The sequence below is a fragment of the Lycorma delicatula genome, chromosome 6 (assembly GCF_047948215.1).
Source record: "Lycorma delicatula isolate Av1 chromosome 6, ASM4794821v1, whole genome shotgun sequence".
NCBI lineage: Eukaryota > Metazoa > Arthropoda > Insecta > Hemiptera > Fulgoridae > Lycorma > Lycorma delicatula.
Window position 1 is genome coordinate 20,906,836 of NC_134460.1, and position 26,233 is coordinate 20,933,068.

A 26,233-nucleotide genomic window follows, 5' to 3' on the forward strand; every position below is an offset into this window, starting at 1 on the left:
AAAGAGAAGGTAATTAGCAAAGATTAATTATGTATTTGTTTTTGTATACATAGAAATTTAAATTAAGCAGTGTTGGACTATAGTGTTTTTAAGCAGACATTTTAAGTTATTATCTAATAATAATTAAAAAGTATTATCTGTATTGACATTCTGTTATTTATTCGGTTAAACTGAATATGGTTTTTAAGCATAGTATTTAACCAGATTCTTGAATGTGATAAAGTTAGAATTAGATTTTATCCTGCTTCCAGCTACTCTATTTGATTAATTTCTTTTTTATGGTTCTTTTATTTTACAGAAAACTTTAACCATGGCCTTGAAAAGGCCCAGAAAAAAATTTTCTGGAGCAGCATCCCCACTAATTTTAGCTACGAGCCGCCACTGCTTTTCAATAACAATTTTTGTTGACAAAAATAGGATCAAACCAATGATTAAACCATTAAAGATTAGTAAAATGTTTATTCAGTTCTTTTAATAGAGTATTTGAATCACAGTGTGCAGGATATGCTTTTAAACCTTTCTGTACAACAACATAACTTGTTTGGAGGTCACCAACCTGAAAAATAAAGCAAATAAACAAGTCATACAATTATGAAGTATAAATATATAATATTATCTATAAGAAAAAAGTATCTTTAAACACATCCTTGAAAATATTTTATACTTTTCATTCATATCTAAATTTTTTAACATTCTTCTTTAACAATCTCAAGAGTAAACTGGAATATTTTGCTAAAATTTGGTAAATGCAACTTATGTAAATTTTTTACAAAATAAGAATTTTTTTACCTTTTCAAAAACTGAACAATGCTATCAATTTTTGAATTGTTGAATCATTAATAATAACTATTAGTTCCTGTAATAATGCAATGTCTGAATATAATATTATATTGTATTATATGATTAAATCTATTATGTAAAAAATATCTCTTTCATTTAACCACTATTTAGAATACAAAGTTGTTGCAGAAATGTTTTGACTGAAAAATATACGTACAAGTCATACTATTTTTGTTTTCATCACTATGAAAAAGAAATTATTGTTTATTAATAAAGGAGCTGTGAAAGCCTGTTATTAGATAAAATAAAAATCCACATTCATTTATGGCCTTGCATTTTTTTAATGACCATAATACTTCATCCCTAATTTTTTGGGTTTTAAGTACTGATATCGTAGGATACAGTTGTAATATTAGCAATGTAGAATGGAATTGGTATATATAACCTTTAAAAAATATTATATGACCTGTTTATAAATTCAGATTTCTTTATTACTGTGTGTTAAAAGAACTCATATAGATTGAATAATTATTATCAATAAAGCATTTTTTTTAATATTGATTGATTGAGATGTATAAATAACATTCCAGAAGTCTCTAAACAGTTACTGCAATTTTCTTGACTCGAGCTTGCAGGCAACTGTGAGCCCGTAGGTTAACAATGAAATCCCTAACATTTTAATTAAAACAACTAATTGTTTCCTAATACTGGTAGAGTTTTTGAGCTTTCATGAAGTGGAAAATAAGATGGATACCATTTTAAAATCTACAAACATGAAATGTCTGTATTATTTATTTTTTTACAGAACTTTATTTTTAAAATATATGCCAAATTTCATTAAAACATTTTGCGTCTTTTTATTTGAAGATAATTTTTTTTTTACCGATAATTAATTAATCACAGAAGCTTGTATGTGGGAATATGAAAAGGAAATTTGTAGTGTAAGAAAAATGCCATATCTGAGATTTGAACTCAGGATCTCCGGATGAAAGGTCGAGATGCTACCATTCCACCATCAAGGTCGACGATTTAAAACAAAAAATTGCGAACAAGCAGAAAAAAAGCATTTTCAGACATATATTTATAAGAAATATCTTCTTGTATTGATGTTTCTTGCTAGTAAAATGTTTGAAAACTTTTTATATACTATTATATATATATACACACATATATACTTTTTACATACTAATTTGATAATGCCCTGAAAAGATTCAGTTATGTTAAGTTTTTGATTTATTTTGTAACTAAAATTTAAATAATCCTTAAATAAGTTTTCAACAGTTAAATATAGACACTTAAATTTAATAAATACCCCTATCTTTAAACATTCTTTTTCGGTATGAGATCATCACATCCCAAACATCCAGAAGAGGCAACTCAAAAGTTTTAAATAAAATAGTAGTTATGACAAATCATTTGAAAGGGGATAGAAGGCAAAAATTGTGACAGAGTTGCAGCAATTTAATAATATTTTCCAAAGCTAGTTTCAAGAGTGGTCAAATTTCTTTTCAAATAACTGCTCAAAATTGAAATGCAAAAAAAATATTTTAACAAATGCTTATACTTTAATACGATCTTTTTTTTGGTATGAGGCCACTTGACTGTAACTAACATAATAAAACTGTAAAAAAGTGTGTTGTTAACAGTTGAGACAGTTATGTCTCAAATATATCTAATGTATAACATAGATGTCATTAATTCCTGAATTTTATCATCCTGAAGACTAATTTGATATATTCATTATTATCAATACTATCAACACATTATTTATCAATAACTAGCTAAAAATGTGTTAGCTAGAAAGGCTAACATTTTTTGAACGCTATTTTAAAAAATGTTACTGGTGTTAGGAAAAAAATACAAAATGAACATCTCTACCTCATTGTTAATATAACAAGCTGCATTATTCATCAGGTTCATGATGATAGAAATTTATAAGAGTTGAAATTAATATTACATACAATTAAAGCTCCAAGAACACCAATAACATAAGCAGAACATTTAAAAAAAAGTTAAAAATAGATAACTATTTAAATACTCACATTATTAGATATTATAGCGTAATTGTAATGGGGTTCAAACAGATATGGTGTTAATGATGCAGCAGCTTGTAAGTATCCTTTAGCTTGATGATGATTACCACGACGGTATTCTAACACTGCTAGATTATTGTATGCTGGTGCATGATTTCTGTCTATTGAAATTGCTAGATGTAAGCACTGAATTGCCATCTTTAACTCACCAATTACCTGTATAATTAATTTTCATTTAGTAATTAAATAATAACGTAGGTAAATAAAAAAATAATTTAAACAGTAATTTAAATCTGATATTTACTATTTTTTTTCTTTTTAAAGTTTACTTATTATCTTGTATATAACACTGATGTAAAAGATTCATTACTTGCAAATTGTGTTATAAAATAATTGATGGTAGAAAAAATTTATCAAATATTTCCTGCTTAAATATGTACATTACCAAAATACAATAAAAACACATACAAGCGTGCATTCACATGCACATGCACACGCACACACATATATTTTATTAATTATGTATATATATTATAAAATAAAACTTTTTTTACAATTTTAATTCATTTTGGTACTTTCTATGATTATATAATTTATTAAATACACCTATTCAGTGTTTTTTACCTACTAAGTAATTTTACAATAAATTGTTTCTTATAATAACACAATGAGTATCTACCTCCTAGACAGATGCACTATATCATTTGAAAATAATTTTTCATTTAACATGTACATGCTGAATAAGAATTTCATGATGGCTATACTAGTCTTTTTGCTGGACCATGCAGATGTATGTGCTATGAAGATATATTTTTTTGTTGAAATGGTGGTTTGTTTTATAATTTTTTGATTCCTTATTTTGTAGCTTTGTATTGCGTGATATTTTTAGCTATGAACCAATGTCAATAGCTCGCAGTTTAACTACTACATACAATATTCTTTAACTTGATTGCAGGAACCGATTCATTAACATGGTTTTAGCATTGACATTTTACTTTACTTCACAGTGTTCAGATACAGGTTTGTACTCCCTCAGATGTTCAACTGCTGCAAAACCATTTAATTGTAAAGAATAGAGTTTACTATCTCAATCAAAGCCCAGATCTTGTTTATTGATAAAATGTTTACTTTCCTGCTATATTTCTATTGCTGTTACAGCGCCACAGCTATAAAGGGAAAGTGTCAGCCAAAACTTGGTGCATTAAAAAAAAGTTTAGCAAATGTTGGTGTTGTTTCAAGACCCCCTTTAGTCCAAAAAAAAAACACAAAAACATTATAGAAATCTCCAGAATATATATATATATATATAGACATTTGTTCATATTTTGATTAATATCTCCAAACTGGTTCAACATAAATTCTTTGAAAATGGCTCAAAAATTGTTATATTTAAGGCATTGATGACAATAAATTTTGAATAAAATTAAGAAAAGAGAGCGATAGTTTCTACTAGTTTTAATTTTTTACTTTTTGTACAGTGATCATAGAAAATTAAGCTGTAGTCTGATGAAAGTACTTAAGTTCTTTTGTTAAGTTTTAAGTCAATCAGTTTTAGGGGGAAGACATTATTTCTAAGCAGCAGTTTTTGCATCATATCTACATACATATATAAAATATCTCAGCTTTGGCCTTGTTTTTCAAAAAGGTTGCATGCATCATGGTATGGTATTTCTTTTTTTTTTTTTTTTTTTTTTTTTTTAGTAAAATAATTTTTTGTAGTCTTGTTGAATGATATTACCCAATTGGACCAACTTATTTTACTAAATGATTACTCGAATAAATAAACTTTTATTCTTTTAAACTAAATCCCAAAAAATGAAGGGTAGTAAATGTAGTCTATACTTAAAATATCATTTTTTTTTTTTTTTAATTTTTATTTTCAAGATTGAAAATCTATCTGGATGTAATATTAATATTGATAAATTGGGGAACCATTTATAAGAAGGGGATTCCATGAGACCTAACATAAGGATTAAAAAAATATTCTTCTTATAATATTTGATACTTTATCTGTTTTCTAAGTTTATAGTTATCAAGCAGGAAAGGAGTAACAGTTCAAATTAACCCTAATATTTTAATTTTACTTTAAATTTCACTTAATTTGATCATTAATATTTAAAAACCTTATGGTGTATTTGAAATAAAAATTTATTAAGGGCAAAACTGGGAATGTCATGCAATCTTTTGCCAGCTTTTGAAGTACAATACTTTTGAAGTTGAAGTAAAATAACTACCAGTTTTTTATTTCTGCTATTTTTTTCTGCAGACCTTTCTTAAGATTCTACAATCTATAATAAAAAAATATTTGTTCAAAGTTATAAGCAAAATTTAATTTAATTTACAGATCTCACCATCTGTAATACTGCAAAATTCATTCTACATGTATATGAAAAAACAGCTGTTGCTCAAGGATGTTCTGCTATGCAACAGCTCTTACTTAGTATTGCTATGACTTCGCATTTAGTGCACCACTTGAAATGCTTGACAACTTTTTGAATAGATCTTAGTAAATATATACATGCACAATTTATTACAAAGATTTTTGCATTTTTAATTCAGTATCTCAATACAGTGGAAGTACAAAACCCAATTCGAAACTACTTTTTTTTCGCAGACAAGCAACAGAACACTTGACTTTTGTTACACATCATACTAAATTTCTATTTGCTTCTAATTTTAACTACACTCTTGTAAATTGCATTTTTTGTTATTTCAAACCTTTCTAATTTCTTGCTGTTAGTGATTAAGTAATAATGAATATAACTATAATCCAAAACCATGACTGAACCCCACCATTATTTTACAGATAAACTATATTTTATTTTTCTCTCTTTCTTAATATTATTGTTGGTAACCATCAATTAGTATCTATCAATGCTCATTATTTTTATCAAATAATGGGAATGGATTTCTATTAATTCCAATTATATGGTGAAAGTATCGGAGTAGAAACTCATCTCTACTGTTATTGCATTTATATGGTGAAAGTTGAACTTATATTTATATTATGAATAAAATATATAGAATTATGATATTCCTTTAGATATAATGATTTCATTAACCCAGGTATCAATTGCATTATGTTTCACTTAGCATTTATTTTAAGAGTAGTATTTTGGTCACATATACACACATAGTAATTTAATATTTCAATATAAAGGGCAATCAAAAATCCTAATAAACTGAGTTATTTTACTTACAATAGCAACATGAGCAATATTGTACCATATATCAGCAGCATTTTCATCTATTGCTAGACTGAGTGCTCGTTCAAAACAGCTTATGGTCATATCATATTGTTGAGCATAGAAACAACTAAGTCCAAGATTATTAAACAGCTCTGCATTATATAAACCCATTTGAAGTAGTCGTCTGAAATATATGCATTGTAATGATTAAAAAAAAAATGTTTTTTAAGACAGAATATTTTTGAAAAGTACTATCTGGTATTTGTGTATCCTTCTCCTGGTTCTCCACTTCTTCTGTCATCAAGAATAAATTTCAATTATTGTTGTAGGAAACAAAGTTAAAACAAAATACATTATGGTGCATAAGAATTTCACTTATTCAGAACACATGGGCTCAAACCAGTAAATATCTTAGATGAGTACTTTCAGTGTTGTTTTTTTAGTAAAGAAAAGCATTAATATTATACTTCTAACTATTAAACAAAGAAAAAACATTTAAAACATCTAATAAGCATGAAAGTAGTTTTTCTGACATTAAATAAATATTTTTTGGATCTTTTGTGGAAAAAGCTTTTATCAAAGTTCATATTATTAAAGATTTTGATAAAAGCTTTAATTATTTACTAAATAATTTTATTACTTAAAAAGATAAAATTTAATTATTATTTATTTTAATATTTATTTCAGAAGCAAGTGAATGAACTATTCAGTTAAAATTAATTATTAAAAAAAAAGAAAAGAATATTATTTATTAAAATAATAATTTTATTATTAAAAAGAAAAGTTTAATTATCCTTTTTAATAGTATTTATTTCAGATGTGTTGAATAATATAAGTGTACTGAATAATATAAGTTTTTACTTTATTCATTCAGTATAGGCTTCAGAAAAAAGAAATTAAAATTTTTGCTGATTTTGTGATTTTTACTACATTATTCTAAATTGTTTTGAATAATAATTTTCCATTAAATGTTTGTCCAAATCAGTGTTTGCAAATACAGGGGACGTTCAATAATTAACGAGGCTTTTTACGCAAAAAGAGGTTTGACAACAAAGCGGTAAAAAATGTGGTATATGAATGGTTCAAACAGCAAGGAAAGATTTCTACGCTGCAGAAATCAGAAAGCTCACAGAAGAGTGGGACAAGTGTATAAATGTTGTTGGAGACTTTGTTGAAAAGTAGTGTAAGTTTCATTGTCATTGAATAAATCGTTTTTCTCTACATCAATTTGTCTATAATTGAACGTCCCTTGTAATACGGGAATTTCCATTCTGCTAGATTTGAAACACATGAATAACTGGTTATTTTATTGATTCATATGATATTCCAAAAATCTTTCAAATATCTTTTCCACATATTAATTCATCCAGATCTAACCGCATCCCTTTTTATTCAGTAAGTAAGCCTAGCTTGTTACACTTCTGGATCACTCAGTAAAGATATATTATTAACTGAAATACAACAAAAGAAAGATAACTGGGAAAGAGAATTGAAAAACCAAAAATTTACCGCAGCATTATTTTAATGATTTAATGGTACAATTTTTAGAATTACTTATTCCAACAGTTAAAATTTTCTCAAATTGTGAAGTGTAAAACTGAATAACCAAAATATTACTGAGTAACAGTAAATTTATTAATTATATAACCTTTAAAAACATACTTGTATTTTATTTATTACTCAGGTTTATTTTCTATCAAATGTGTACTAATATAATATATGTATGTATGCATATTAGCTCCCACAACTAAAAAGATGTTAGCCTATCTGATTTAGAACACATGATTGACTTCCATAGTTTGTGTGAAGTCTCAAGAATAATAAATATTTCATTAAGAGATTTCTAGGGAATACGCTTGTTTGTTGGCTTCTTTAACACATAGATATGCCAAGGGCACAAAAAATTCTCGTGATATTTAGGCTTGTAAATGATGCTCAGTTTATCACAGGGGTTGACTATAGTGAACATCATTACTCTCAGAAAGAATGACTCTGTTGTGTGCTTCAGGAGATTTATATGAGTCATAACCATAATAGAGTCTGGTACAGATCATGCAAAGCCTCTTTTTTGCAGACTACTTTAAATAAATACACACATTGATCACCAGCAGTTTACTTCTTAAATGTAATTTTACTTAAACAAGAATTCATAATTAACAATAACTCTCTTTACTCCATGTATTCTTTTTCATTGTTGTCTTTATTTTTTCTTTACACTACTGTTCTTATCAACGTTCACTTGTCATCAATCAATGCAAACCAACATCATAACAGCCTCTTCTCAGCAGGTGATAATCTATTAGCAGATCAAAATACTGCACAATTTAATACAAATTATAAGCAAATAAAAACACTTTTCTTATTGAGTATAAGAGTTATATTTCTTTTGTACAAGAGTTTCACAATAGTCTCCAAATAATTCAAAATAGAAAAAATAAAACAGATTCATTTATTATTTAAGCTATTGATCAATCTAGTTACCACTTCTGCAAGGAAAAAACAGCAGTATAAAAACTGTCCATTATATTTATGTAAAAATTGTAGTAAAGTTACAAAAATTATGACAGGTTATGAAATGCTATAACAAGAAAATGTGAAAACAACTTCTACTTTGTTTGATTTTTCCAAATTATAAGTGATATTAACTAGTACGGTATTACCCAATTATTTATGACTTACTGTTTTAGATCTAATATTAATTGGAGATATTTCTTATTGATTCAGTATGATATTTTGTTACAATAATCTGTGCAAAATTTAATTATTAAATTATCATAATACATCTAGACAGTTGTTATATAAGTGGATTCAAACAATTCACATATACTTAATAACTTTGCAGAGTACCCATAGGAGATTCTGGATTATGAGAAACTACTTCATTTTGGATTATTAATTAAGCCAAATTATAATTTTTGATTAATATTCAACGAAAATAATTTTTTAACAGTTAAAAAGGATTTGTCATTTATAGATAGGAATTACTTTAACATTATAATTACCTGTAAAATCTTAATGCCAGCTCAGGTTGATCACAATAAAAATGATTAACTCCAATACATGCAATAGCTTCAATATTAGTGGCATCATTCTGAAGTATTTCTTTATAATACTTAATCGAAGATGGTATATTATTTAAGCCTTCAAGTATGCTGCAATCATTATAAAAAAAGATTATTTATATATCAAAAGTTGTAATTTAGTTGTATTTTATTACTGAGTAGATTAATATTCATATGCTATAAATGTTTGCATAAGAAAATTCATAATTACCGTTTAAAATAAAACAAGCCAATTAATTTTGTAAAAACAAAATGATTAACAACAACAATACTCTTAAGGTGACTTTAATGAAAAAGTTACCAGAGTTGGAACTAGCTTTTAATAAAGCTTCTTGATTTAAATTCTGCTGAAGTGTTCGTATGTTTTTGTGCCACTGAATACAAACACTGAGCTGGTGTTTAGATAAAATGTTGAAGGATTTTTGTATTTTTTATGTTTTCAAAGGTTAAATGTTATTTAAATTGAATTTATTCATGTAGAATGATATTCTTGAATGTTTCTATTTTTCAAGTTGCTCAAGAGTAACTAAAAAAAAACTTTTTCTCCTAGAATTAATGTGTAATATTTTCAACTTTTTGTTTAACTTGTTACACAGGAAAACCAAGTAAATTAAATTTGTTTCACCATTTGTGTGAGTTTTTGTTGTCATATCTTTTGCTTTGTTAATATGCAATATATTTTTTATTTTTTTAATTTTTGGACAATATTTTAACTGTATTTCTTAATTTAAGTGCTATGCTTACATTTCACTGAATTTTGTTAGTGTGAATGAGGAATTGTCTACATTACTTATAATTCCTGTTGTGTTTAATTCATCAACCAATAAATAATTTTGAATGTGTGTTACAAGAACACACAAATCCACTTTTACAATCAATATCCTTAGAACACAACCAACAACTGCAACACAAATAGCTTACACATTAAGATCTAAGAATTAAAACTAGACTTACTTGAGCAACTTGAAATATAGAAACCCATAAAAATAACATTTTAAATGAACTAACACAGTTATATTATACTCTGATTTTAAACTCAAAAGTTCTCTAAAATCTAATCCAAATACTAGTGCTCATAAGCATCATGAAGACCCTCAATGCTCCAAGTGATAATCTCTGAAGAAGCTTTAGTTTAGGATGAAAGCTAGCTTAGACTATTCCCAATGAGACTTATTCTTTAAGACTTTAAGGGTTGACATCCCTACGGTCTTAGCCTCTGCAGCTTGTCTTCCCACTACACGCAGAGCTGCTGAACATTTTACACTATACACATACACTACACCAATTACAACATACACCCTTACACAACAACACCCTACACTGGTTCTTATTACATTTACACTCAGTGGTATTGTGACACCTTAAGAAGTGCAACCTTAACTCAAGGTGGAAATTATCGTGCCGATGGGTGGTTAGCTCTATGAGTGAGTCAGAGTCATTGTTCAAGGAACAATGTCCTCTGGGCACCTGGGTGAACCCAACTGTATTTAGTTCTAGCCTCTGTATGCGTGGGCTCTGCAAGGTAGTTCTATATTTCCCCAGTATTCGTGGGACCAACATTAGTATTCCATGATGGTTGCTGGTCCATCTGAAAGAACCATCAATATTAGTCTTGTGAAAAGACTTCAATCAGCTTTGTCTGTTAACGATAATTGTCCCAAGGTAAGTAAAAATTTAAATGATTACAAATCACACTTGCAATATGCAAATTTCAGATTTGTAGTTCTACACAATAATCAGGAAGGTGGCTCCCCCATAAGGTTTCACCTTTCCTGATCAATGAGGTAGTCCTGGTACAAGCAGCTCCCTCAGGAACGTAAGAAAACTGATATGGGCGGTAAAAGTAAAAGTGCGGTATGTCATAAAATCTTGAATAGTAGCAAAGGAATAATTCTTTGCCAGGATCTTCTTGAGGTGGATGCAAGCAAAATTGCTGAAGAGCTTTATCCCCATGGTGTTACAGTGGTGAAGAGAATAATGAAACATCAGAGTGGGATGCAGGAACCCACTTCCTCCGTCATTTTAACCTTAAACCTTCCCACACCACTGGAGAAAATTAAAGTAGGATACCTGCCGCTTAAGAGTTCCATTCATTCCTAACACAGTGATGTTTCAAGCATATGGCCATACCACAGCTTCTTGCCTGAACACCACAATATATGCTAGATGTGCAAAAGAAGGCCACAAAGATACTGACTGTCAGGAGGAAGAAAAACGTATTAACTGTGGAGGATTGCATTCTGCTCACTTGAGAGATTGCCCAATTTTTAAAAAAGAAAATGTAATTCTCAAAATTTGTACTGAGCAGAAACTATCATTTCCGACAGCAAGAAAAAAATACAAAAAGACATTAAACTCCCTGAACCTAGTTAAATCAGACGTCTCTTTTGCTACTACTACATCAAGCCGAGCCCCAGCCCCTGCAAATACAGGTAATAAACAGTGTGGAATCTGCAGTGAATCAAAACCAGCTCATTCAGATTTTCTCCGATCAAGTAGTAACTATTTCAGAGCTAAGTAAGAATACAGGCAGGAAAAAGGTATAGTCTAAAGACTGACAGCGGTTTACCAATAACCACTTTAATCGCTACACCACCAAATAAAATCCCTGCTGCATCACTTACGCAGAAAACTAAAAAGATCCCTTTAAAGAGATCTATCAAAAAATCAACACCTGGTATATCTTTGTCTTCCTAGGCTTCTAAATCCTACTACCATCTCAAGGATATGGTAGGGAATGAAGTGCTCGAAAAAACCAAGCACTTCATAAAGGTTATAAACACAAGAAAGAAAAACAGAATAATATTCAACAAATAATCTGTACACAGTGTTCCAGTGCAACATTGGAGGCTTTTATTCCCAGATTGAAAATGTTAAGGTATTGATAGGTGTACAAGAACCTTTAGTAATGTGCCTCCAGGAAATGCACCTTCTACAACAAGATGCAATAAAGACCATTTCTGTGAGAGATAAGCTTGTCTTGTTGATAGTAGAGAAAGTGGCAAGGTTGCTATCTTCATGCAGGACAAGGTATCGGCTACAAGGATACCACTAGCTACTCACATTCTCCAGTTGAGATCTTAATTTTTTAATGTAATATATAAAATTTTCATGTGGTCAATGTCATATTTCCATATACTGTTTATTTGATGTTTGTTTCAAAACTTGATTCTGTTGTATACAATGACAATAATATATGTTCCTTAAATCTGTAGGTGAATGTGCATTCATTGACAATTGTACATTATGTGCATTTATAACATTAATGTGCCTTCAACTCTTTCAAAAAATAAATGTCATTTATTGAAGAATTTTGAATAATTAGTGCAGTTTATACATTTGTGATTTTCAAAAAGTGCAATAGACTGAAGGAAGTGAAGTTTTCATTCTTCTCTTTTGTAATCTCACCGAGCAACTTCAGTCATAAGGGTTATCTCTTGAGGAAAACTATCAAGACCAGCACGGCATACATCTAATGCTGATAATGGTTGATCTAGCCGCAAATAAACACGTGCTAAACGAAGAAAAGTCTCAATGGTTGGCGTCTGTCTTAATGCTGATCTTAGTTGTTGCTCTGCATCACGTATTAAACCAAGCAAGAAATAACATTTACCAAGTTGAACTTTCCACCACCAATCATTAAACTGACATGCTTTCGTTGCTTCGACAGCTAGATCCATCGCCTTAAAAAAAGTGTGCATATATATATTATTTTATTGAAATTAATCTTAATAAGATTCATATTATTCCTCTGTACTGTTAAATTATATTTTAATTCTATTAATATAAAACACCTAGTACAGAATATTGAGAAGACATATCTTACCTTAATTTCATCATGAAAGTACTTTTGTGGGATCCCCATCCTCAGTCATGATTGAATTATTTAATTAAACTCATATTAAAAATCAAAAATATTAAAATAGACCATGTACTTGTGTAATATTTGCTATATTACTGTAATATAAAATGAAAATTCAATATTTGTCTTATCTCTTACGTCTTATCTTAATATTCTGTGCTAGCTGGATTATATTATATAAAATTAAAATTTTATATATATATATATATATATATATATTAAAACAATATTCTTAAGTTCTTTATTTATGTAATAAATCTCTTTATCATTTATAAAATATTTTTTTTATTTTTCATGAAGGTAATGTTTACATTAAATAATTTGACAGTACTACAACTAAAAATTAAGTTGGAAAAAATTACTTTTATCACAAATATTTATGTACATATAATACTTTAGATACATCTGACACTACAAATCTGTAATATAACAGTAAATTTTAAATAAATTAGATTTTAGAAAGCTGTAGGAAACATTTCATCCATTAGTTAGAATTTATATGCAACTCCTTTTCAGTCTAGAATAAGTTTCCTTACTAACAGAATCCCCTATTATGTAATAGCAGTAAATATTATTATTATTATTATTATAATTATCGTTTTCTTTAAGTATAATTTACTAGTAAAAAAAATAGAATAGCATACAGGGAGACTGTACTCAGTTTTCTTTTATTTCTGTAATCTGTGGAAATTTTTTTTTAAACATCCCTTCACCACTGAATCTTATCCTTATGTTATACACTTCAGTTAGCAACCAATATTAATTGAGATGTTCCTGGTGTTGTAGAAACATCAGAAGGAGTATAGTTACCATCTTACCCAACACCCAATTTACCAATCAACATCTTTTCATACTTTCTTTTGTTCAGTTGTTGGATAGTGATGGAGATCATGGACCTCCACTTAACTCTGCTTCTTCATTCCTCTTTAAAACTTTCTCCAACTCTGTCCTCTTTTTCAGTTCTTTCCTTACAAACTCTAACCAAAATTTTTTGGGTCTTCTTACAGTTTTATTTTAATTAAAAAAGTCTTTAGCAACTCATTTATTTAGTATTCTGTGTAGTATGTCTGACAAAACCTTATCAGGTTGCCATGTTTAAATTTTTCCTGTTGTAGTTAATATTTTATAAGTTATTCAATTATTTTAACGTTAGATTGTGTGTGTATGTGTGTGTGTGTGTGTGTGTGTGTGTGTGTGTGTGTGTGTGTGTGTGTGTGTGTGTGTGTGTGTGTGTGTGTGTGTGTGTGTGTGTGTGTGTGTGTGTGTGTGTGTGCACATGTGTGTCAGTGTGTAGGTTTCATTAATATTTTTATTTTTTTATTTTGTTGAGTTTTGCCATAATGTAAAATTTTTGGGCACTTGTTAGATGATAATTTTAATGAGATGACCAGATTGATTTCATTTGCAGCATGATTAAACAATATTGTTTCACTTTTAAATATTTTAATCAATCACTAAGCTTAGCATCATTGTTAACTATTAATTGTGCCTATGTACATTCTTGTTTAAAATATATTTCACCTTAGAGGTATTCAGAAAGTCAGATTGAGGTTCCACGGTACAAGTATGTGCTGTTAGATCTTTGTTTTATGTCCATAAATATTATTCATCTAGGAAAATTTCTAGTAAATTAAATTCTGACATTTTCATGCAGTTGCATAGTGAGTGCAGTTTTGTTTTAAAAAGTTATTTATTCCTTTAAAAAAATTACATTCACTTGTATAAATAGTATAATAAACTATAAAATTATTTACATAAAATACATACCTAACACTTGAGCTGATGAAAAAGGATCTACAATTTCTATTTCTAAAAAGTACCTAATAATCTAAAAGATATTCTAACCAATTTCTTTAAGATAATACTAAGGATTTCCCTTTTACAGAAACATTATTATTCTGTTTATGAATTTTTAAGAAATAATGAATGATTAGACAAACCTGAATTTTTCACCTGCTCATTCAATATACACTTAAATACTTACTGAAATGTGTAAAATTAATGCCATTAAAATTGTTGTCTTACTATGAATCAATTATACCCATTATTTAACTTATCCTTCTTTAATTCTTAAGTCTATGATACAAATAACAAAATTATGATTAGTAATGGTTAAAAATTGTCATTAGTAAGGATAGGCTTATTATTTATTTCTTAAATCTCCATCTATCTTTCTTAACTCATATTAATTTCTCCTGATATTAATGGGTTCAACCAACATTCTAAATTCTATTTTTTTTAATTTTAAACTTTAATAATAAAAAAAAATGAAATCATAAAAATAATAATTAAGAACATAAAATTTTCAAAATCTAATAAAAAAAATTATTATTATTTTGATCATGGGCTTTTCCTTTTCACAGTGAAACTTTTTTTTATTACCTCTCTCATATTTTTAATTTTAATTAACATAAATTAAATTTATCTTAAAAATATTAATATAATATTTTTTTCTCTATTGAGACAATTTTTATGAGACCTCTGAGAAAACACACTGTTGTTGGATAAGCTTTATATTATGGATTACTCATAAAAATTGGCAAATTCAATACTAGTTAATAATAAAACAAAAATCTACATTGCACATAAATAATAAGAAAAATTAAAATGTGTTTTTTTTTACATTTCTTATGTCATTTTCATGATAGTATATGTACTGGAATAAAGATTTTGAAATATTATCCATACTGGCATATTTTACTAGATTCAGTCTTGCCACCTGAAACAAAAAAATACAATGAACTTTTTTTTTTATATTTACTTGTGCTAAAATTTGCAAAATTTCTTCATGTACACCTTGTATACATGATGGAATCTTGGCTGTGTTTTGTATTTAGTGCATAAATAAAACATATATTGTTGATCAAGCAATGCATATTATAATTTATATATTAAAATATATTAATTACACTGATCAACATGATATTTATCGTGTTCTAGGCTTCTCACTACATGGAAAAATGGCACATACCACATGCCATTTACTAATCCTATGATTTGGAGGGAACCTAAAGATCACTCTTCTGACTGTGATTTCTGCTTAACAAACGTTAAAGGAATTACGTCAAAATCAAAACATACAGTGGTGTATCCTAACTTGCAATCTGCAATAAGACCAGTTCCACACTATGAAGAATTACCCATACTAAAGCCTCCAGAACATATGACATTAGATGAAGAGGGCTCAGAGTCTGATGAAAGTAAGAAAGAAAAAGAAATAGGTTTCTGGTGATGCAACTTTTGATCAAAGCAGTTCATCTGAGCCTCATTTACTGATTCAATAAAATCTTATTAGATCTATACAAGATTTAAAGTTATTCAAAAAACAGTCTGAAATACTTGCTTCCCGGCTAAAAGGATGGAATCTTCTTCAAAAGAATACAAAAATATGTACTTATCGTAACTGTCATTCTGAATTTAAAGACTATTTTTCTAAAGAAAATGGCTTAATGTTTTATAATGACACTTCTCTTATGAAGATACTTTGTAATGAACATAACCCAACAGAATGGCATTTGTTCATTGACCTGTCAAAACCAGAGTTGCTAAAGAAACAAACACTTACATCACCGCACACAAAATCTGAATGAGAGTTTTAATTACATAGTGAGGTCAAAAATTCCAAAAACTGTTTTTGTTAGGTTAGATACTTTTAAAGTAGGGGTTTATGATTCAATGTTGGTGTTTAATGATTGATCTTGTGCCAGCAAAAAGTTCTACAAAAAGTAAATTTGAAATTATAGTGAAAAAAAATGTGTAATTTTGGTGCTGTGGAGTCTAAATGCAGTACGAGTGAAGAAAGCTGATGTTTCAATTACGGAGCCTATAAAGACCAAAAGAATATTCAGGAGAATACAAGAAAAGAAAAAAGAAAACTCAAAAGCAATAGAGTGGATCCAGATTATGGCTAAGAATGTTTTTAGCACACAAGTGCTTTTACTTAATTGTGTTTACCGGAAATTGATTTTTTTTACCATGTTATGTTATTTTTAAAGGACTTTACAGAGGTTATTTTACTTATCTAGTAACAAATTCATAAACATATCTTCATTAAAAAAAAAGTAAAAATTATTTTTCACTTAAAAAATTAAAATTTTCATAGAAAAAAGTTTTAAATCTGTAAATATTTCTTCAAACTTAGTACATTTAATAGGGAATTGTTATAAAACTATATAGAGTTAGTGGTAAAAATTTCAGGGAAATCTGTCTAACCATTTAGGAGAAAAGGGAACATAAATATTGCCATTTTTACACTACAGGCATAGGGTGGCCACACTTACCTTAATAGGTAAAACAATACCTTAATAGATAAAAACAATGATTCTTATCTAAATTTCTCAGAGACAGTAATCAAAACTGAGTATTCTCAGTATTCAACTAAGTTTCTCAGTATTCAAAACTGAAAACTATCATGGTCAAAAAATTTAATTATAAACGAAAATTTTTTTTGTCATCATTATTCAATTACCACCTAATTATGTACTTGCATTTGACAACACCGATATTATAATTGGTTTGATCAGGTCCATATTACTTTTCAGTAAATGTGGAACAGCAGAACTAGGTGAAGGAAAAAACACAGGAGTTAACATTTATTTAAAAGTAACTATTACTTTTCCATAAGAAACTAAAACAATTATAAAAATTAGATTACAACTGTATTTACAATGATTTTCTTTGAAATATATGGTGGTAATTAAAAGTTAAAGAATTTGAAATGTAAACTATAATAATGGACTTACTAATTTCACTAATTAAAAGAAATTGAGCAGGAATTGTATTTTCAATGGCTAACCATAAAACAGATGGTAAAATACAATATTCAGTGTTTTATTAGCACAAATAAATTTCCCAGGTCACTGATCCAGAAGGATTTGTCTCCACTGTTACAATCATAAATGAATAATACTCACCATGCATTTAAAATTATTTTAGACATAATTTGAAAAATCTTTAAATAGTAAATATCTACTTGCCAGAAGGTACTGGTCATACCCTACATGTCTTGATTGAGGGTATCTTTTTATTATTGCCTTATATGTTAATTATAATTTTAAAAAAATGAGTGAATTAACAAGTAAATTAATGGACAAATTTGTTAGAGGAGTTTAATTTATTGAATAGTTAAATTATTTATTGCTTCTTTCCCCAAATCAATTTTTTTGTAGGTTCCTAAATAATAACAGATCCTAACTAGACAAAATATTACAGTGTGAATCTGGTCTAACAATTTTTGTTTCAGTCTGATATTTCTACAAATTACACATTACTGGGGATGAGTGTGGGAGAGTTTTCCGTACTGATCTGCTGTTTAAGGTGGTTCTATAATAATGGGAGGAAGTATAAATTACTCTGTGTTTTTTCACCAGTTAAAGCTAAGCATCAGTTGTTCATATGCTGCTGTCATCCTGCATAAACATAATTCAGTTGCCTGATAAATTGTAGGTAGAGTAGGTGTCCTTGAAGTAGAAATTTTGAAGAACCCTTTTACATAAGTTTGTTCATCTTGTCTGCTGTCAAATCCCTTTTTCATTCATTGTATTTTCATTGTACCTTATCTTTCAATCTGTCTTCTTCAAAGGTATTTTATGGGTTTTAGCTTGATACTCTTTATATCTTGATACTCTTTAAATACTTAAACTTGGACATCATTATGTTGATTGTTCCTAAAATATTTTTATATAGTGACAATTACAAAATTGCTTCACCTTTATACACAAAAGATAGGGAATGATAGTTTGGATAATAAGAAAGTATAATCTACTCAAATTTGAAATAACACCCATGATGAAATAAGACAATTGAACCTCCCTACCCATAGGATGCTCCAAATCCTATCTATATAGTACATGATGATCCCATTTACAGCTCTTAGGGAGATCATTTTTACCCTGAACGAGAATAGAAAACTATCAATAAATTATTTCAGTTGCCATTTTCATTGTAAAAAAAAAATCATTAATATTACACTTCATCAATATCCACTTCTTTCTTTGCGTTTGCTTACGTTCCACATCTTCTTCTTTTCCATCTATCGTTCCTTTTGTTTTTGGTTTTTTTTTGTATGTCCTCTACCTCTCATTGACTTTTAATTTTCTTAGAGAATTTATTGTATTTTTTTTTGTTTTTTGATTTATGTAAATACTTCATCTATTTTTTTGAAAAAAAACGTATTTATGTTATCATCACCCAGAAAACAAAAAAATAAAATATAAAATCTAATAAAACAACAACAAAAATTAAAACAAAATAAAAGACGCTAGAAATTTAAAAACAAAATTAAAACTTAAAATATGAAATACTCAACACAATAAAAAACTTAAAATTAAAACATTAGATGAAATTCATAACAGTATAAAAAGAAAATTAAAAAAAATAAAACAACACAGAGTATATAAAATACCAACACTACAGATTAAAAGACTTTATTTTTTGAGTGACCTAGCTTTTGCTTTTGTCTGAAGTCTCTCTGAATTTTTTGCATGAAACTGCTGATTATTAAAATAGATACGGTCTTTTACAACTTTTCATGTTTAAAAGGAATATTGTAGATGATTTTTGGAAAATCATTTCTACAACACTGTACACATCGAAGATATAAACATTTTAACAGAAAATGCTTGCCTTTTCAGAAGAGATAAAAAAGTCTTATTCATACTTTATGAAAAAAAAACTTTTTCTCTTAGTTATGTTATTTGCATTATTATTTCATTTTGCATCCATTATGAGATTGAAATTACTGACCTATGTACATACTGTGATGTTTCTACCATTTCCTAAAACCATGTTAGAAATGCTACCCTATTGAAACAAATTGCAAGAAAAATTTGAAAGAGTACTTTATGATAGATGAAACTATTGTTAAGTATTCTTAACATTAATGGTTTTATATAATTTCTCAACAATAGTTATGGAACATTGAGATTACACTACAAATAAACAGTTTTATTTGTTATGCATGATTTGGCAAAATTCATACAGATTTCTTCACAAAAATTGCAAATTAAAACAGTAATGCAAAAAAGAACAATTTCTTACCATATTTTAATATGGTAAGAAAATTATTTTTTTCATTAATTGGTTAGTAAGATTCCTAAAGGCAAGCTTTTTCTTCTGGGAAACATACATTATTGAAAGCTAAGTTGCTTAATTAGTTCTTAATCAATGTCTTGTACGGAACAATGACTTTCATGACAATAATATTCTTAATTTGATTATAACAGTAACAATTAACTTTCAAACTAAGTAGATGGAAAAAAATGTATACATGAGAGTTGCTGACTTTAATTTTTTAACAGAATGAAATAAATACTGATGAAAATCATCAAACCTGAATGAATGGACCATCTGGTTGTGACAGCATGGAAGCTGTTCCTAATCGTATACTACGAGCAGATTGTGAGGTAATTGGTCTAGCAGAATGAGCTGTTCGAGGTGTTTTTAACGCCTGTTCTAATGATGTTGCTAAACCTGATTGAGTACCTGGGCGTACCACACCACTTATTGGGCGACCACTTTGACCTCTTGGACTACAAAACAAAATTTGGAAATACAAAGCTGATTAATTTAAAAATGCATATGCAGAATTTAACACTAGACAATAAATTGTTATAACAAAAATATTGAGTTTATTAAATTCAAAACTTTTTCAAATCAACAATGACAGATATTTATTTGATCTCAATTCTTTAATTAATTTATCCTATAATATTCTCAACTTTCAGAACCACAATTTTCAAACTACTTGACATATTTATGTTTTTTGAAGATCATATAGAAGAAATCAACACTTTAAAATACATATTTTATAGTTATGGACATATAAATAGCTGTGATATATCTACCTATAAATACTTATAGCTACCTACCAAGTAAATAAAAAAAAAAAAAAAACATACATTGTACTCAAATATAAAAAAGAATATATTGAAAAATGGTTCAAAAACTAAGAAATAAAAAGGTATACATAATATCTTTAAAACAAAATCTTACATAAGTGTTCTGTTATTTAGTAAACCACACTAACTTCTGTTTTGGACGTATGAATACCTCCTGTTATCATTCCCCTATTACCAACATTTCTCAACTGTTGACCTATGCTCTCTCATTCTTTGTCAATCACCAGTATTATGATGTTGGGCATGCCTGCTGTGTTGATGCTTATAAAATGATGAGATGGTCTTTTCAATATTGTAACAGGAGCCTAAACTTGGGTGCATAATTACACCACAAAAGAAAAATGGCCGACTGTAGAATACAAGCACTATGATTCATCACAATCAACAAAATTCAAAACCCAACAATCTACAAAATAAATTCTTTTAACAGTGTCTAGGATTCCAAACATTTGTGCATGATTGACTACCTAGAAACTGGGATGACTGTGTAAATTAAGTGGAATACAAAGAGATGTTAAACCACCTATATATAAGGAGGAGTAAATCATGTTTGAAAATCCACAAAACTGATGATTCTGCAACACAATAATGCTTGACCATACACATCATGTGCAGCCGCTAAGGTTCTTTGAAATTGAAATTTGAACCTATTCCACATTCTCCATACTCACCACACTTAGTGCTCTGCAATTTTCACTTCTTCAATTAAAGAGATATATAAGGGAACTCATTTCACCATGAATGATGAACTGAAGGATGCAGTAAGGTCGTGGATCAAATGTATAAGGAGGACTAAGTCATGTTCGAAAATCCACACAACTGATGACACTGCAACATGATAATGCTTGGCCACACACATTATGTGCAAACGCCAAGGTTCTTTGAAGTTGAAATCAGCATTCTTCTGTGATAAGACTGGTTCAATGTTGGGAGAAATGTGTAGGTGTAAATGGTAACTCAAGAAACAATAAATGTAAGTTTATGTAGCAATAAACATGTCATATTTGTTTTATTTGACTATCAATTTTCATTTGTGAGTTACGAACAATTCATATTAAATTTCAGCCAACCCTTGAAAAAACCCGAGATAATTTTTTTTAACTTATTCAAAGAATCTGTAACTCAAAAAAAAATTAATTTTAACTTTAGCTTAAACTGTAATTCAGAGAATCAGTTATGGAATTACAGAAGATAATCACTGAAATGAGTGAAAATGTTGGGAGTAAATAAAAAGCCATTAATTTTCTTCTCTTTTTTGTCTTTAGTCATTTGACTGGTTTGATGAAGCTCTCCAAGGTTACCTATCTAGTGCCAGTCATTTCATTTCGGTATACCACCTACATCCTACATCCCTAACAATTTGTTTTACATATTCCAAATGTTGCCTGCCAGCTCAATTTTTCCCACTATCTGTTTCTCCAATATCAAAGTGACTATTCCAGGATGCAAAATGCTTTTTTCTTCATCAATTTGCCACAACCCCTCTTCATTTGTCACTTTATCCACCAATCTGATTTTTAACATTCTCCTATAGCTCTGTATTTCAAAAGTTTCTAATATTTTCTTCCCAGGAACTCTGATCAGTCACACTAAAATCTTCATTTTAGTGACATTAAAAAAAAATTTATTTTAGAGTATTTTCATTTATTACTCATCCACTTGATTTAGGAAGGCGTGAATGTTGTAACAGCAGAAGGAAAAACTGAACAAGTAATAAGATAAAGATATATTGGCAGAGTACCAACTGAAGACTGGAGGAGTAAAGAAGACGAGAATTACAACTGCAAAGGAAGCCTTTTTGGAAGTAAAACCTTCTCTACAACAACATGAATTTGAATCTGAGGAAGAGATTGTTAAAATACTATGTAAAAAAAAAAAAAAAATATAAGATCAAGGGCTTTTGAGATGAGGATCTGGAGAAGGATGGGGAAGATCTGGACAGAGTTCTTACTCTGTCCAGATCTTTTTAATCCATCTTCATTCTTATAAAGATGGATTAAAAAGAATAAATGAAGATAGAACAATACTAGAAACTATCAGAAGGAGGAAAAGAAACTGGATCAGACATATAATTAGGTGAAAAATAAATACAGTTCTTGAAGGCTGCATTGAAAGTGAAAAAACTACAGAAGGAAGGGCTGAAATTAGTAAATGACAAAAAGGGTAATGAAGGTTATGATGAGACCAAAAGAAAAACATAGGATAGAAACAGATGGAAACAACAACAGTGGTATACAGTGAAAATGATATTTTCATTTTTCTAGTGTCACAATTTCTTAAAAAGCATCAGATATTTTATATGTACCGAAAAGCCTGGCCAGGAGTATGTGCAGTTGTTGCAGTACGAAGTGATGTACCAGGACGTGGAGCTTGAGCAATTGTATCATTATCAAGCATAACATCAGCTATCCCTTCTTCCTCAGCTTCAATGTCATCTACCATCACATCTGCTGTCATTGACTTCATTTTTAAAGCCCATATTGCCTAAAAAAAAGAAGTTTATAGAATATATTTCAGTAAAATCCCACTGATAATTTCTTAATGTATAATATTTTAATACAATTATTCAGTTTGTAGAAGCAATATTAAATACAGTATTTAGGTTTTTAACTATAAAGTGTAAAAATAATTTTCTATTATAGAATTAGTTTATCAGTTTAATTTTTTAACATTTATTTTTTTTGGGGGGGGTGAAAAATGGTTAATGCGTTATAATTGCCTGGGACATAAACTATAACAAAAAATTCTCCTTCTCAGATAAGAAAAATATTAATAAAATAAGATTAAACTATGATGAAACAGTAAGATAGAAATCATACTGAACAAAATCAAATCTGAAATAATAAAAAAAAGTAACCATTAGGATAAAATATACAACATAAATAACAAAATAAAATCAAAGTTTATGGTTGCTTAACATAAAATTTTATTAAGTATATTGATTCTTGTTAGAAGTAACAATACCTGGTCTAGTACATTCTTATTATTACCTAGGATGCGATGCATGTATCTCAGTAATTTGAAATTGTGATGTAAGGCTGCATAACATATGCAGTCCACAAGGATGTGGTACACAGTCAAGTGGTAGTCGCATCACACTGATCCTCTTTGTTTTATTAATTGTTCCAATTCCATAATGGTGTTAAATAACTTAAATTAATAATATGAAATGTTAACAAAATAGATTAAATGTGAAATTAATCTATGATATTACATAAATGATGAAACAATGTAAATTAAATGTAATAATAAATTAAGAAAGATGTTACATAATTGATGTTGTAGATCTAGATGTTGCCCCTTTATGCAGTAGGTTGTTAAATATGAAGATTTTCTAATGATGTTTCTTCAAATTGTGGATTTTATCTGCAGTTCTGATATCTTAAATTCTTTTTGAAGAATTCATCGGAATTCTTCAAAAACACAGATTATATATATCTGCAGTTGGACGACCAAAAAACATATGTATACAGTCGATACCAAAGTGATGGCTCGCCACAATCAACAAATATGGTTGCGATAGGGCTTGATCTAAATGCACCAGTGAAGGCAAAGAAAAGAGTAGTGTACAGCATCCAGAATTTTGGGCACAGTATTATGTGCTGAAGAGTAGGCGATACAATCATAATCAAAATCGGACCAAACTATAGAATAATAAAAATATTAACGTACATGATTGGACAGCCCCCACCTGAAGTTGGTAAGGACTCATGGCATATCTAGAATTTTTAAGCATCTCACTTTTAATTGTTTTATGTGTTTAACCCACGTAAGATAGCTGTCAAAAAGTAAACATAAAAATTGTCAAAAGTAATTTTTAAAAAAATCAGGAGAGATAGCAGTTGACTCTCCATTGCGGACTGTGGAGTGAAAGGGTCTCTTAGGTGAGAAAAGACTTCACATTTTGTTTTCTCAGGCGAAAATGTGAAGACTTTGGACCAAGTTTCAAGGTAAGACATAATATTCTGTAGTACTCTCTTGGCTGTGGCAAATAAATAAACATTTTATTCTGATTAGACAAAATAATGTAATATACAGACCATTTCAGAAATAGATAGGTGGGGGATGTTCCATGGATAAAAACTGTCTCAGCCTGGATGGATCAAGGGAAACCAGGGTAAAACCTTGATCAGGGTTGTAACACATAATACACAATTAATTATAAAATAAATAAAAAACTGGTTAAGTCCAAATTAAAAATTTTAAATATAAATAGTTTTAATATGTAAAGATATTATTAACAAAGTAGCTACAACACAAATGGCAGTTCAGAAAGTGCTAATGAAAATTATTTGAGTACAAACTTTACTCATTAAAGAGATGCAGAAAATTCAAGTATTTTTTAAATATTATTTAAAAACTCAACTGAGTAAGATTCTTGCTGTAAAAGAAATTTTTTAATTTTATTTTAAATAAATTGTTGGGAAGATCTATTGGATGGGTTGTCATTTATTAAAAAAGGGAATGTAAACTTAATGAGACCTTTTCTCATAAGCCTAAGCATTAAGTTATGTGAAACAATTTTTTTTTTAACAGAAAGCTTTCTATTATTTCATTTTTACATAATATGAATTAACTACTAATTGTTTTATTTGATTTTGTACTTTGCAATACTGCTCTGATCCTTCCAGCAAAATGCTGGGGCAGTTCCTGTTTTACTTGGAGTAGAACACCTATCTGTTCCTGACATGGTCTAAGTTATATTATGTATAATTATTCAATAATCTGAATAAAACATTCATAAGGTTTGTTTTATTGTAAATAAAATTATGTGAATGAATTGTCCAAGAAAGTTAATATGGTGATTTTAATCTAATATAGATATTTTATAACTGACCTGATCATAAGGATTTTTTTCTAATAGTTCTGTGCATATTGTGGCGCATTTTTCATAGTTTCTTCTTCGATAATGACTTAAAGCTTCATAAAATGGATCCAACTTCATATTTGGTATCTAAATGACTATGTATAGAGAAAATAAGTAACTGAAATTAACAATTTAAAATTTCAACCTAACGCTATCGTTTAATAGATAATTATCAAAATTAAAACGAGACCTCTAATTACTGTTTATATTTCAGTTTCACAGTGACATGATAGGTGTTTATTCGGTGTGATTATTGAACGAATTTTTAATCATAATTAAAATTTCGATCGCTAAGCTATAATTTATACATTTCGTAAACTAAATGTTACCAATCGTTGAACACGATCAATACTTTCAGTATAGATGCTACCTTCGCTGTTTATGTTATAAATTAATTGGTACTTCAGTTTATTTCAGAACTTCTTACGGACTAACATATTAGTTAATTAACACGTTATTTTACTCAGAGAAAATAAATGTTTTTTTTTGTACTTGATTAATTATTTTTATCTTATCAACAACGCCTTTATAATTATGACTATG

At 28.6% G+C, this 26,233-nt stretch overlaps 1 protein-coding gene across 1 annotated transcript; it reads right to left on the reverse strand.

Annotated features, from left to right (window-relative positions):
• Window positions 1–439: 439 nt before the first annotated feature.
• On the reverse strand, window positions 440–25,959 carry BBS8 (tetratricopeptide repeat protein 8). Its single transcript, XM_075369177.1, has 9 exons — window positions 25,661–25,959; window positions 23,129–23,307; window positions 20,256–20,454; window positions 15,549–15,644; window positions 12,472–12,746; window positions 9,004–9,153; window positions 6,014–6,185; window positions 2,823–3,029; window positions 440–556 (listed from the first exon to the last, which is right to left on the reverse strand). Exons 1-9 carry the CDS (start codon window positions 25,766–25,768, stop codon window positions 440–442), a joined length of 1,503 nt encoding a protein of 500 aa, XP_075225292.1. The 5' UTR covers window positions 25,769–25,959.
• Window positions 25,960–26,233: the final 274 nt, after the last annotated feature.